The following is a 13356-nucleotide window of genomic DNA, read 5'->3' on the forward strand; positions in this document are numbered from 1 at the left end:
GAGTCCATGGAATATTTTATATTTTGCCAAAAGTTGCGGGAATATTACAAACTTTTTTTTTTTTTGCACAAAGTTGTCACTAAATGATATATTGCTCACACATGCTATGGGCAGAAGTCAAATTACACCCCAAAATAAATTCTGCTGCTTCTCCCGAGTACGGGGATACCACATGTGGGGGACTTTTTGGGAGCCTAGCCACGTACGGGACCCCGAAAACCAAGCACTGCCTTCCGGATTTAAATATAAAATGCTACCAAAAAACCTGTTAGCGATGGCAGGGATCAGGCCTGACTCTGCGATCGCTGCAGTTATGTGTTTAGTGTTTTGTAAGTGACAGTGATCGATCGATACTGCACTTGGGTGGGCTGGGCAGAGGGGCAAAACGCAGGTGCTAGCAGGTATCTGGGCTGATCCTGCTAACAATGCGTTTTTTTGGAACCCTAAACTGCTGGGGACGCTAGTATAGATCTGATCAGATCAGATATTGATCTGTTCAGATTCTATACCACTACGGGAGGTGTATGCTTTGCGTGTGGGTGTTAGCGGTACTGGCACTAACCTAGCGCTGCCTGGGGCGACGCAGACCCTGACCCTAAAACCTAATTGATATCACCCGCCGGGTGATCAGGGGGTTAAACCTTTATTGGGTAATAAATGGTGGGTGCCCTGATGCTATAAAAAACAAACTAACCAGAGTCACCCGTAACACTTATACGGTGATCAGTGGTGAAAGGGTTAACTAGGGGCAAACAGGGGGTTCAAATTTTTATTAGGTAGTATATGGGGGTCCCTGGCGCTATATAAAAACCTGACGGGGAACCTAAATAACTAACTGGCTAACCAGCGTCACCAGTGACACTTATACTGTGATCGCTGGTGAAAGGGGGTGAAAGGGTTAACTAGCAGCAATCAGGGGGTTAAAACCATTATTGGGTAGTATATCGGGGTACCTAGCGCTATAAAAACCTGGCGGTGAACCTAAAAAAATAACTAGCTACCTAGCGACACTGATGCAGCGTTCAGAAAAATTATCGCTTAGTGACACTGGCAAAAGGGGGTGAAAGGGTTAACTCTAGGGGCAATCAGGGGGTTAAATCTTTATTGGGGGGTGATAGGGGGCTACCCTGGACCTAACACTAACTGTCCTGACAGTTTTTACTGTCACAACTGACACTGAATGCATTGATCAGTAAAGAAATGATCAATGCAATCAGTGACACTGTGACTGGGGGGGCGTTTGTGTGCCTGTGTACCTACATGTCAGTGTAGTGTTGGTGCACACTTACTATTAGTCTTCTCCTCGTAGTCCGGTCAAAAAGACCGCCCCGAGGAGAATGACATCACTTCCTCCTTCCTGTGTAAACAATACACAGTGGGAGGAAGCTTCTCATTGGCCAGGAGCGATCCAGAGGGGGTGGCCGAAAACCAACGGCCATCCCCTCATCACGGAGCGCTCCTGGAGCGAACCGGACCGCCGTAACCAGCGGGAGGGGGTCCGATCGGACCCCCCACCCGCTGGAAGGCAATCACGTACATCTACGTGATTGTGCCTGCCTGTGCCATTGTGTTGACGTACATTGGCAATACGGCAGTCCTGAAGTAGTTAAGCGGTGAGCACTTAGATCTTTTCTTTCTACCCATGGCCTGGCATCTTTGCTGAGATCTAAGGAGATGTGAGAGAAGTTTATGGTCCGTGTTAACCGTTTTGATACCGACCTGTTTGCACAGGGGTCCATGCCATAAAGTGAGAGCCATTAGTGAGACCGGAGGTGGAGGGATTTTCACGCTACCTGTGAGAGGGGGGGGGGGGGGGGGTGGGAGAAGACTTACATCAGTGCTACAGTTTGAATTTAAAACGTATTTGTGTGAACTGTGAAGTTAAGTCATGGATTGTGGAGACTAACTAGTGTCGGGTGATTGTATATACTAGGGCCGAAACAACTAATCGATTATGAAAATAATCGATTACTATTTTCATAATCGATTTATCGGCCACTGACATAATGGGGTTAAAAAGAAAAACTAAAACGAGCCCTTTATAGTACAAAAAGAGCACATCGCTACTGTAAATATTACTTTCACTGTCCCATAGTAAAAAAATGAACCCCTTAGCCCTTGTACACACGGTCGGACATTCCGACGGAAAATGTCCGATCGGACAGTGTGGGGGCTCCATCGGACTGTTTCCGTCGGAATATCCAACGGAGAAAGTTTTAGAGCTGGGCTATAAACCTTTCTGACAACATGATCCGATCTGACTTTTTCCGATCGTTTGTAGAGAATTCCGATCGGACAAAGTGCCACGCATGCTCAGATCAAATTCCTAGACCAAAGCTATTGGCTACTAGCCTGAACGTAGTCCCGTCGTAACGAAATAACGTCATCACGTTACGTACGATCGGATTTTCCGACAACTTTGTCCGACCGTGTGTATGCAACACAAGTTTCGGACAAAATCCGTCAGATTTTGTTGTCAGAATGTCTGACCGTGTGTACAAGGGCTAACAGTTGCCATTATTTGCTCTTTTTGTACTAATTTGTTTTTTTAACCCCATTACGTTACTAAACATCTCAGGCCTGGGTCACGCCTCTGTGTTTTTTGGTGCTTTTTGCAGAAACGCACTGCAGTTCATTTCCATGGTTTCCTATGGGACACGTTCACATCCATGATTTTTTCAGCTGCTGCGTATTTGGAAAAGACAAGGACTTTTTTTTTTTAACGCAAAACTGTGCTATTTTGTGTTTTTCGGTTCAATATACTTCAATGGAGAAGCTGCAGAAAAGCATGTAATAACACAATTTGTGTTTTTTAATATGCCCAACAACAAATTGGCCAAAAAAAAAAAATGTAAAAATGCAAAATTACTTTTTTTTTTTTAAAGGTTAGTAACCGATTAATCGAAACAATAATCGGCCAACTAATCGATTATGAAAATAATAGTTAGTTGCAGCCCTAGTATATACCACTGACTAATGCAGAGTTGCAATGCAAGGAGATCAGCTAAAAGTAGCTGGATTTGTATGTGCGTTTTAATTTTTCTAATTTCGATTAATTATATCGATTAAATGAACAAATTTTTAATTACTAACAGCCCTAATATATTGTTTGTATATATTTATATGCGCACATCTTATTTTTTTTACCTGCAAATTTTTATTTTTTTTTTAAGTTTTATTCGTTAACCACTTCAGCCCCGGAAGATTTTACCCCCTTCCTGACCAGAGCACTTTACTATTTGGCACCGCGCTGCTTTAACTGACAGACAATCGCACAGTCATGCAATGCTGTACCCAAACAAAATTTGCATCCTTTTCCCCCCCCCCACAAATAGAGCTTTCTTATGGTGGCATTTGAGCACCTCGATTTTATTCTTTGCGCTATAAAAAACAAAAAGTAACAATTTTGAAAAAAATAAATAAATTTAATTTTTACTATAACATCCCTCCCATTAAAAAATTCTTCATCAGTTTAGGCCAATATGCAATTTAACAAAAAAAATGTAGAAAACACACAATAAGCGTATATTTATTGGTTTGTGCAAGTTATAGCGTCTACGCACTATGGGAAAGATATATGGCATATTTTTTACTAGTAATGGCAGTGATCTGCGATTTTTTGCTGTATTTCGACAGACAGATCAGAAAACGTTTGACACATTTTTGGGACCATTGACATTTATAGAGAAATCGGCACTATAAAATATGCACAAATTACTGTATAAATGTCATTGGCAGGGAAGGGGTTAACACTAGGATGATCAAGGGGTTAAGCGTGTGGGGATGGAACTAGCTAGGAGGGATGACAGATCGCTGTCCCTACATTGTAGGAACACACAATCTCTTCTCTCCTCTGACAGCACAGGGATTTGTATGTTTACACACAAATCCCCACGCTGGCTCTCGTGCATGCAATCGCACCCGCTGGCCACACGCATTGGTTCCCCTGCTGTGCAGTGAGCGCCCTCTGGTGGCTCCCCTGGGGGCAAAGCCATTTTATACATACACAGGATTTCACCCCCGAGACTCATTCTGCCACAATATATTTGTATGAGCAAGTCGGGAAGCGGTTAAGCTGAACTACGGCCAAAACAGGTAAATACACAAATGAAATACAGGCACGTCTAAAAAAAAAAAAAAAAACCATCAAGATAATTTATCTCCAATAAATTCAATTCAAAAAGTGAAAACTCATTATATACAGGATTCATTACACAGAGTGGTACATTTCAAGCATTTTGGCTTACAGCTAGCGAAAACCCAAAATACAGGATCTTAGAAAATAAATTTTTTTTTTACAGAAATGTTGGCTTACTGAAAAATATGCCCATGTACAGTATAGCATGCACTCAATACTTGGTTGGGGCTCCTTTTACACAAATTACTGCATCAAGGCGGTCTGGATGGAGAAGATTAGGTTGTGGCACAGCCGAGGTGTTATGGAAACCTAGGTTGCTTCGATAGCAACCTTCAGCTTGTCTACATTGTTGGGTTTGGACTCTAATCTTCCTCTTGACAATACCCTACAGATTCTCTATGGGCTTAAGTCAGGAGAGTTTGCTGGCCAATCAAGCAGTGATACAAAAGATCATTAAACCTGGTATTGGTTACTTTTCCTGGTCCACCGCTGTAAAAGGTCATGATACTCACTGCTGAAATTGTACCACTGTTCTGCCATGTACTGTACAAATTAAAAAAAATCTTATGTTAAAGAAAAAAAAAAACCTGGTATTGGTACTTTTGGCAGTGTGGGCAGGTGCCAATTCCTGCTGAAAAATTTAATCAGCATCTCCATAAAGCTGGTCAGCAGAGGGAAGCATGAAGTGCTCTAGAATTTCCTGGTAGAGGGCTGCGCTGACTTTGGACTTGATAAATCACAGAGGACCAACACCAGCAGATGACATGACTCCCCAAATCATCACTGACTGTGGAAACTTCACACTGGACCTCATGCAACTTGGATTCTGTGCCTCTCCACTCTTCCTCCACACTCTAGGACATGGGTCTTCAAACTACGGCCCTCCAGTTGTTCGGGAACTACAATTCCCATCATGCCTAGCCATGTCTGTGAATGTCAGAGTTTTACAATGCCTCATGGGATGTGTAGTTTCGCAACAGCTGGAGGGCCGTAGTTTGAGGATCCCTGGTCTAGGACCTTCATTTCCAAATAAAATGCGAAATTATTTTTTATTTTTTTGGAAAAAAAAACAGTCAAATCCTTTTTCTCCTTAGCCCAGGCAAGACTTCCTATGGCGACTCTGGGTCAGGAGTGGCTTGACACAAGGAATGGAACAGTTGTAACCCATGTCCTGGATACGTCTGTATGTGGTGGCTCTTGGAGCCCTGACACCAGCCGTACTTCACTCCTTGAGAATTCCCCCCAAATTCTTGAATGAGCTTTGCTTCACAAACCTCTCAAGGCTGTAGTTATCCCTGTTGCTTGTGCACCTTTTCCTTCCACTCAACTTTCCATTAATATGCTTGCATACAGCACTCTGAACAGTCAGCTTCTTTAGCAATGACCTTTTGCGACTTGCCCTTCTTGCGGCAAGTATCAATGACTGTCTTTGGGACAACTGTCAAGTCGGCAGTCTTCCCCATGATTGTGTAACCTACTGAAGCAGACAGGAAACCTTTACAGGCGTTTTGAGTTAATTATCTGAGTCTACAACATTCTAAATTTTTTGAAATTTGGGTTTTCATTAGCGTTAAACCATAATCATGAAAATTGAAAGACATGCTTGAAATATATCACTGTGTGCAATCTACATAATATATTGAAAAAACTGAAAGAAAATTAACTTAATGCTATTCTAATTTTTTGAAATGCACCAGTAAAAAAAAAAAAGTTATCCGTTCTGCTTATCAAAAAGATAGCATTTCTGTCAATCCGGATCTGATATTTAAAAAACAGCACAAAGCTGTCTGGTAGGGGGGAAGGAGACCTTAAATGTATCTGCTGCAATTTATAATATAATATAATATAATATATTCGACTCCTACTCACCTCCAGCCTGGGGCAACAGAACGAGATGAACTTGTTCACATCTCGGCACCATGCGATTTGCCTGCAATGCAGGTTCAAAAGGGAATATGGGATACACACTCCTAGGAAGACTATTTGCATACAGACTTCCCTAGTAATGCCCACATGCGACGCAAGATTGCAATCCAATAAAAGAAAAAAGGAGTGGCGCATGGACAGTCAGGCTAGGGTTAGACGATACCAGAGTCCCCTTAGCCAGGAAATTAGTTGGGCTCTGATTTTCTGCAGCTATGAACGATGTAAGCAGCTGACAATTGTACAGCAAAAATCAGTAAGCAGTTGCAGTACAGGAGCCTGTACAACTATTCGAAACTGAAGAGAAGGCTGGAGTTCACCTCTAAATGAAATCAGTAGTGACCCTCCACTTTGAAAGTTAGCTGTCAGGTTTTGGTCTTTATAGTCACCTCATACAAAACTGAAGTCTTCTTACTGCAGTGAGTGTACCTTCCCATTTTTGTAAGCTCATAACAAGAAGCAAGCAGGGCAGGCAGCTGTGTAGTAGATGACAGGTGTTGTCTCCCTCCTAATATTACGCAGCCCAATACTACAGCAAAGGAGGACAGCTCACAAGAGCATGCACAAGATGAGTATTGAGCTCTTCGACTTAAAAGCGGAGTTCCATCAGTTTTTATTTTTATTTTTTAAAGTCAGCAGCTACAAATACTGCAGCTGCTGACTTAAAATATGGACACTCACCTGTCCAGGGCACCCGAAGCCGATCTGTTCCTCGGTTCCCAGGTGGAGGCGCCGCCATCTTCGGTAAGGGAATCAGGAAGTGAAACCCGAACTTCAAAAAGCGGAGGTTCCATTTCTGGGTAGAACACCGCTTTAAAGTGTTACTAAACCCAGGAACTCTGCATTCACCATCTCTGGTCTCCCACAGTACATGGAAATGCAATAGTTTTAGTAAATATAAACTGCCAAGTACCTTTTCTTAGCAGTATATAGCAATCTTGTGACTTCTATCAGTGCCAGGTTAAAGTTTGAAGGGGTTTTCATACTGCTCTAGCTGTCCTATGAGGCTGCAGGACCCCCGACTGTCTGGAAATAGCTGAGTGCATGTGATCAGCACAGGGCCCAAAAAATAAATAAAAAACCACCCCACAAACTTTCTAGCAATACACACCAAACTGAGCATGTGCAGCCTTTCCTACCCTCTGTACTGCCCGGATATGAATTGCGGAAATTGGAAGGGGAGGACAGAGAAGACAGGATCAAGCAGCCTTTTTACACAACGCAGAGAATTAACCCCTTATGCTCCACAGTGAGTATAACAAGCATGCTTTACAGCATATACAGGCCAATTTTACCGTTTTGGGTTTAGGAAAACTTTAAGTCCATTGTAAAACAAAATAATATCTGTCAGTTATCTGATTGAATAAAAAGAATCCTTCAACACACTGAGCAAAAACAGAATTTAATTTGATAATTTACAGACAGCCGGAGCCAGTACAGAATAAACAAATCTGCTTATATACTTTATTATTAGTGCTTATATTGCTAGAAATAAAACATCTGGATTTCTTTTGTAGCATACGGAATCGTTCAAAAAACATTGCGGACTTTTCCTAACCATTATTTTAATTTATATAATAAGGAGGACAGATGGCGAGAAAAGGTGTGTACATCTGCTCCTACCTCAGGGGGCGGAGCACGCACCACCCGACACCTCGTCAGTCCTTGACACCTCAGTGACCACTCCCTCTCTTACTCACAGGGACTGAAACAAAAATAAAGAAAAAAACACAAACTGTTGAAACAAACTAAACGTCGTCAACTGAAGTGTCCCTTGAGAGTGCTGGCATCTTTCACTTTCAACATAAACAGTACTTTCCTTCAGTGCCATTCAAGCTGCTGCCAATATGCAGCCTGTAAACCATCAGCAGTTAGGATCAATGCTGTACAAGACTGCTGCTCGCTCCCCTTTAAGAATTCAGGAGGGTTCTCTGCTGGCATAAACCCAAACACACGTCAGAAACATGCTGGAAAGTGAGAAAGACAGGATCCAGATCACGTTGCATTGACTTACAGAGGAGACCGTATCTTCCAACTCCGCATGGGCGGAGGGGGAAAAAAAAAAAAAAAAGAAGAAAATATACAAGTAGTTCCACAGTCCAGCGACTGGGGACCGGAGTCCGTGGAAGAGCTTCCTCAGTGTCGCCTCATTTTTACTTTGCGGGCCGGGCTTCCCTCATCCTCCCCTGTGTCTGTGTAGCTGTCCACATACTCGTAGGGCCTCCTCCAATAGTTCTCAGAGCTGACAATGCTCCTTCTCCTTGGTTTTGGTAAAAGTACAGATCTTCGGTTTTCTTCTTTATCCATTTCAAGAATACGAGGTCTGAGAAAGGGGGGCAAAAAGATCAGGTTTAAATTATGGGCATTCAGCCGCTAGTTGAAATGGAATTCGTGCACATGTCAATCAGTGAAAGGGTTGTCACACTTTATCAGCACTATAATCAGGACCAAAAAGTCAAAGAGTAAATAAAAAGTTAAACTATTTTTCATTTTAGATGCAATAAAATGAGGGTTATAACCTTATAAGTCTTCTTTTTGCCGTGTCCCATCGGGAGGATTTCCCCCATCACTTCCTGATCCACAGCCAAAACAAAGTGAGGAAATCCTTCCAAAGCAAGAGAATTTTGGCGTCACCAGAACTAGTGTCATCATTGAAAGATTTCCACTTTATTAGTGTTCTGATGTCAACCCAAATTTTTTTTACTTTTAAAAACCGTAAACAGGGCAAATAGAGGGTGAATCTCTCTAATGGAGGCGCAGACAGCAATCAAATACCTCTCCACTAGGGCTGCAACTAACGATTATTTTCATAATCGATTAGTTGGCCGATATTTTTTTAACCGATTAATCAAAACAAAAAAGTGGGTCAAATTGACGTTCGTTTTCAACCACAGTGACGGGAAAATTTGGAAATAGAAAACTTCTTGATCAAAGGAATTTTCAGATAGTGTATGTGATTTTTGTTCAGAAATTAAGGGAAAATTTCAAACAAAAATTCTTTCATTCAGCGAATTTCACCTGAATATTCTCATCTGAAAATTGATCCGTGAGGCCAGCATAAGGCTTCGTACACACCTATGCAGTTTTTGCTGTTGATTTGTTTCTGCACTGCTTTTTGCTGTGCATTTTGATTTTTGTGCACATGATTTTACTGCAATTTGCTTTTTTTTTTAATTTTTTGGGGCAGAGGAAAAAAAAAAAAAAAGAAAAAGCACAGTTTTGCATTAAAAGTCCCTAACCCTTTCCAAATATGCAGCGGCTGAAAAAAAGCATAGATGCGAACGTGTCCCATAGGAAACCATGTAAATGAACATATAAATGTGAACCAGGCCTAAGATGTGTAGTAACATAATGGGGTTTAAAAAAAAAAAAATAAAAAAAAAAAAGCAGATAATCACTACTGGAAGGGGTTAATTTTTTTTCCCCGTAGAACAAAGTAATATTTACAGTAGTGATTATATTTTTGTACTATAAAAATGGCTAATTTTTTTTTTAACCCTCATGTTACTGGCCGATTAATCGATTATGAAAATAGTAATCGATTAATTTCCTAATCGATTAGTTGTTTCAGCCCTACTCTCCACTATATTTAAAAAAAAAAAAAAAAAAAAAGAAGAAAAGTTTTAAACAGCTCTCAAAACCACTGCAGGCTGCAATATTTGCCCTTAATCCAAAGCCATGTCCCTTACAGTACTTTTAGAATTTCAGCTTTCTAGACTTAAGCACTTGCTTACGGCACTGTCACCTCCTTTCTGCCCAGGCCAATTTTCAGCACTTAAACTTTGAATGACAATTGCATGGTCATGCAACTCTGTACCCATATGACATTTTAATAATTCCTCTGAGCTCTGTAGTGTGTAACTTCAGCTCCCAGCCCCTTTTTTCTGGATTTTGAAGGGATGTAAAGAAGTGAAAACTGCAGATAAACAGGTACAACTTATGTAGGAGGATTGTTCTCATCTGCATCACCTGAGGTCATTAAGTGTGTGTGTGCATCAGCAGCCACTAGTTCTACCCTGAAAGAATAAGGAAACAGGATGATTTAACTAGATTTAAACTAGAGTGCAAAATCTGGTGCAGCTGTGCATAGAAACCAATCAGCTTCCAGGTTATTTTGTTCAAACTTAATTGAACAAGCGGACATTAGAAGCAGATTAAGGCTGGGTTCACATTTCAGCGATGCGGGAACGCCGCAAATCCGCTGCGGGTTCCCGCATCGCATACCTCCCGGCGGCAGTTCACACTGCCCTATGCAAACTGCTGGGAGTGTCAGTGAAACGTTAATGACACCCCCAGATCAGTTCGCATATCGCAGTGCGATCTGCAAACTCTGACAGGAATCGGATCGCATGGTGTGAACACCCATGCGATCTGATTCTGCTGTGGACCAAAAAATGGGTCCTGTGCAAGTTTGGCCCGGGTGCGATGCGAATTCAGCCATACTATCTGTATGGCTGAACTCACATCGCAGAGATCGGATGAGATTTGCACTGCAATGTGAATCACATCCGGTTCTCGTCACCGCTGCAATGTGAACCCAGCCTTACTACCATGAACAGCTGCACCAGATTTTTCATTCTCCTGTTTTAGTAAATTAACTTGAGTGCTGGCAAAAGAACAAACAATGGAGGTGTTCTGCAGTGCAAACAGCATGCTGATAGAAGGAAAGAGCAGAGATTAGCTCTGTGTGCCACTTCTTTCACTGTGCAGTCACAGGATGGGGGTAGGCATAGGACCAAACTGTGTGGCAAAGCTGTATAAATCTCAGGACTGAATATTCCAATTACGGAAGCCTTCTAAGATGACACACACCCCAACAGGGGAAAAAAATAAAAGTTAGCTAAACAAATTTAGGAGTAAACTGGAGAAATCTATAATCACTTCTATACCTGTGAGCTGCGTCAGGATCAGCTTTGCGGTGGGATCGTTTTGGTTTCAGGATATGCTGCCTGTTGTTCCCAGACAGTCGTTCAGGATGATAAACTCCACTAAGGGCCTTTTCCAAACGTGGAGCCTCTGTTCTAGTTCTGGCAAGAAGAAAAAAAAAAAAAAAACACACTACTATAAATACCAGCATGTAGATGTAAGCAGAGCAGGACTACAAAGAGAAATACAATTTGCTTGCATCAGGTTGACAAAACGCAGGACCATGTATGCCTAAAACAATTAGTGTTGGTACCCAACATTTTCAGGCCTATTCACTGCTGTCAAATTAAGATCATCAGCCCTTAGACACAGTGGCTGCATTAATTTTCACTTTTCAGTAAGTACAGAAAATGTTGATTTTGCTGTGTCCTTGTCACTTCATGTGACCACAAAACAAGGTCATCTTTCTTCTGTAAGAATAACCCCACACTGTCCTAGCTATGGAGGAGTGTGGATTGCCTTAGCCCCGTGCCACTGCATACAGCATGGCTCCAGAGGGGGATCCTTACCTCCAACAGCTCCTTCAATGTCCAAGCAACTACAGCCTTCTTCCTAGCAGTCACAGACCAATCACTCGTGGCAGGGACAGCTGGAATCTTACTTTCCCAGGACCCACCGACAAGGCCGCGAGGCTTCCAAGATGGCGCCGACCAGGAAGGCCCAGAAGGCCGCAAAATCCTCCCAACTCGTCGCAGCTCAGCCTCAGAAGAATGCAGCTTCCCCTATCCCCTCCCCAGGGTCGGTGAGTGAATCAGCCACTCCTGCCTTCCCAGATAGAAGCTCTGAAATGCCCGACTTCCTTGGGGAGGACGACATCAGACACCAAATTTTATACCTCTCCGCCAGAGAGAACCTGGAACTCTCCACTAGCAGGGTAGAGAAAGCCTTTACAGAAGACTCTGCACAGCTCAAGGCTGACATCTCACATCTGGGCACCAGAGTAGAATCCTTAGAGGAGAGAATCAAGGAAGCTCTCCCTGTCATTGCTATGCTACAGGCTAAATGCCTCATGCAGGATTAGCAGATTGATACCTTACTATGTCAATTGGATGATGTGTAAAATCACAGTTGGAGGGCAAATATCAGGATCCAGGGCCTGCCAGAAGCCATAGCTTCCAGGGACATTATCCCTACACTGGTAGTCATCTTTAGGGAAATACCGGAACTACCAGCCTCTGCTCCCATTGAGATAAATCACGCACAGAGCACCCAGACCCCCCCCCCCCCCATCTCAAGATGTGGACAATCCCAGAGATATCATTTGTAAGCTTCATAAGTTCACGCTTAAAGACCGCATCATTCAAAAAAAAAAAAAAAAAAAAAATGCGTGGCAAGCCCTTTGATTTTGATGGAGCACATTTTTCTATCAAGATATCTCCAGACGCACCCTCATGCAGCACAGAGCACTTTGCCCCCTCTTGTCTGCAATCCAGAACAGACATACCACTGGGGTCCCCCCCCCCACCCCTTCTTACAAGTGAACCAAAGATGGCAAACCGGACACCCTACGCACCAAAGATGACCTCCCACATTATCTGCTCTCGGGTTGGACTCTGGATTTCCCAGACTGGAGAGGACTGTCTGACGTCTCTGCGATACAGCTTCCAACATTGGTTGACAACTGAACGCAGAAGTCGCAAGAGAGACAGACAGCATCCGGCTCCCGATACCTCGCTGGTCCCCTCCACTTCCAGAGACTGACAGAACAGGCTCTCTTGGACTCCATGGTTGCATCAGATCTTTTGCCGTTGCTGTGGGGTAACCCTGCTCCCTTACACAACCCTTTTCCTAGACTGTCCCACTTGATCCTACATTACTTTACCACTGCCGAGACTGTTCCAGAGAGCGCCTATATCTACCCAAGACACACGACACCCTGTTCTGGGTTTATTATCTGACATACACATTGATATTGCCCACGTTATAGTTTGGTATATCCCGAAATTGCCGCCACAGACTTAACTAGCAGTCTGCGGGCACTTGATCTAGATAAGGCAGGGCTCGACAAAACCCGGGCGCCAGGTCGCATTGGCGACTAGAATTAGCGACTGGCGCCTGGGGCAGCACAGCTGGGGGTATCCTGTCTCCGTGGACCCCCCCAGCGTGATTGCGTCGGGTCGCGCCGCCGGCGGCCGGTAATTGAGCCCCCGGCTTTGAGGCCTTCTGTGATGCTAGCTATTCCCTTCTGTGATCCTATTCCTTCTGGAATCTGGCGCCATCTTGTGGTGGCCGTTGGAATTACAACCATTAATGCTAATAGATCTCCTTCCATTTACTTAGAAAACCTAAACATTACATACATATATACATACATATATATGTATATATATATATATACATATATATATATATATATATATATATATATA

General features: G+C 42.9%; 1 protein-coding gene across 1 annotated transcript in view; it reads right to left on the reverse strand.

Moving 5' to 3' along the window:
* Window positions 1-7447: 7447 nt before the first annotated feature.
* The window catches only part of ALKBH5 (alkB homolog 5, RNA demethylase), a 30908-nt gene continuing 24999 nt past the window's right edge, over window positions 7448-13356 (reverse strand). Inside the window, exons 4-5 of the mRNA XM_077449445.1 lie at window positions 10951-11088; window positions 7448-8384 (exon numbers count right to left, since the gene is read on the reverse strand). Coding sequence (XP_077305571.1) covers window positions 8198-8384; window positions 10951-11088 — 325 coding nt within the window. The 3' untranslated portion in view covers window positions 7448-8197. The remainder of the gene's footprint in view (window positions 8385-10950; window positions 11089-13356) is intronic.

The sequence above is a fragment of the Lithobates pipiens genome, unplaced genomic scaffold (assembly GCF_037356315.1).
Source record: "Lithobates pipiens isolate NorthernLeopardFrog02 unplaced genomic scaffold, aLitPip1_a1.2 Scaffold_22, whole genome shotgun sequence".
NCBI lineage: Eukaryota > Metazoa > Chordata > Amphibia > Anura > Ranidae > Lithobates > Lithobates pipiens.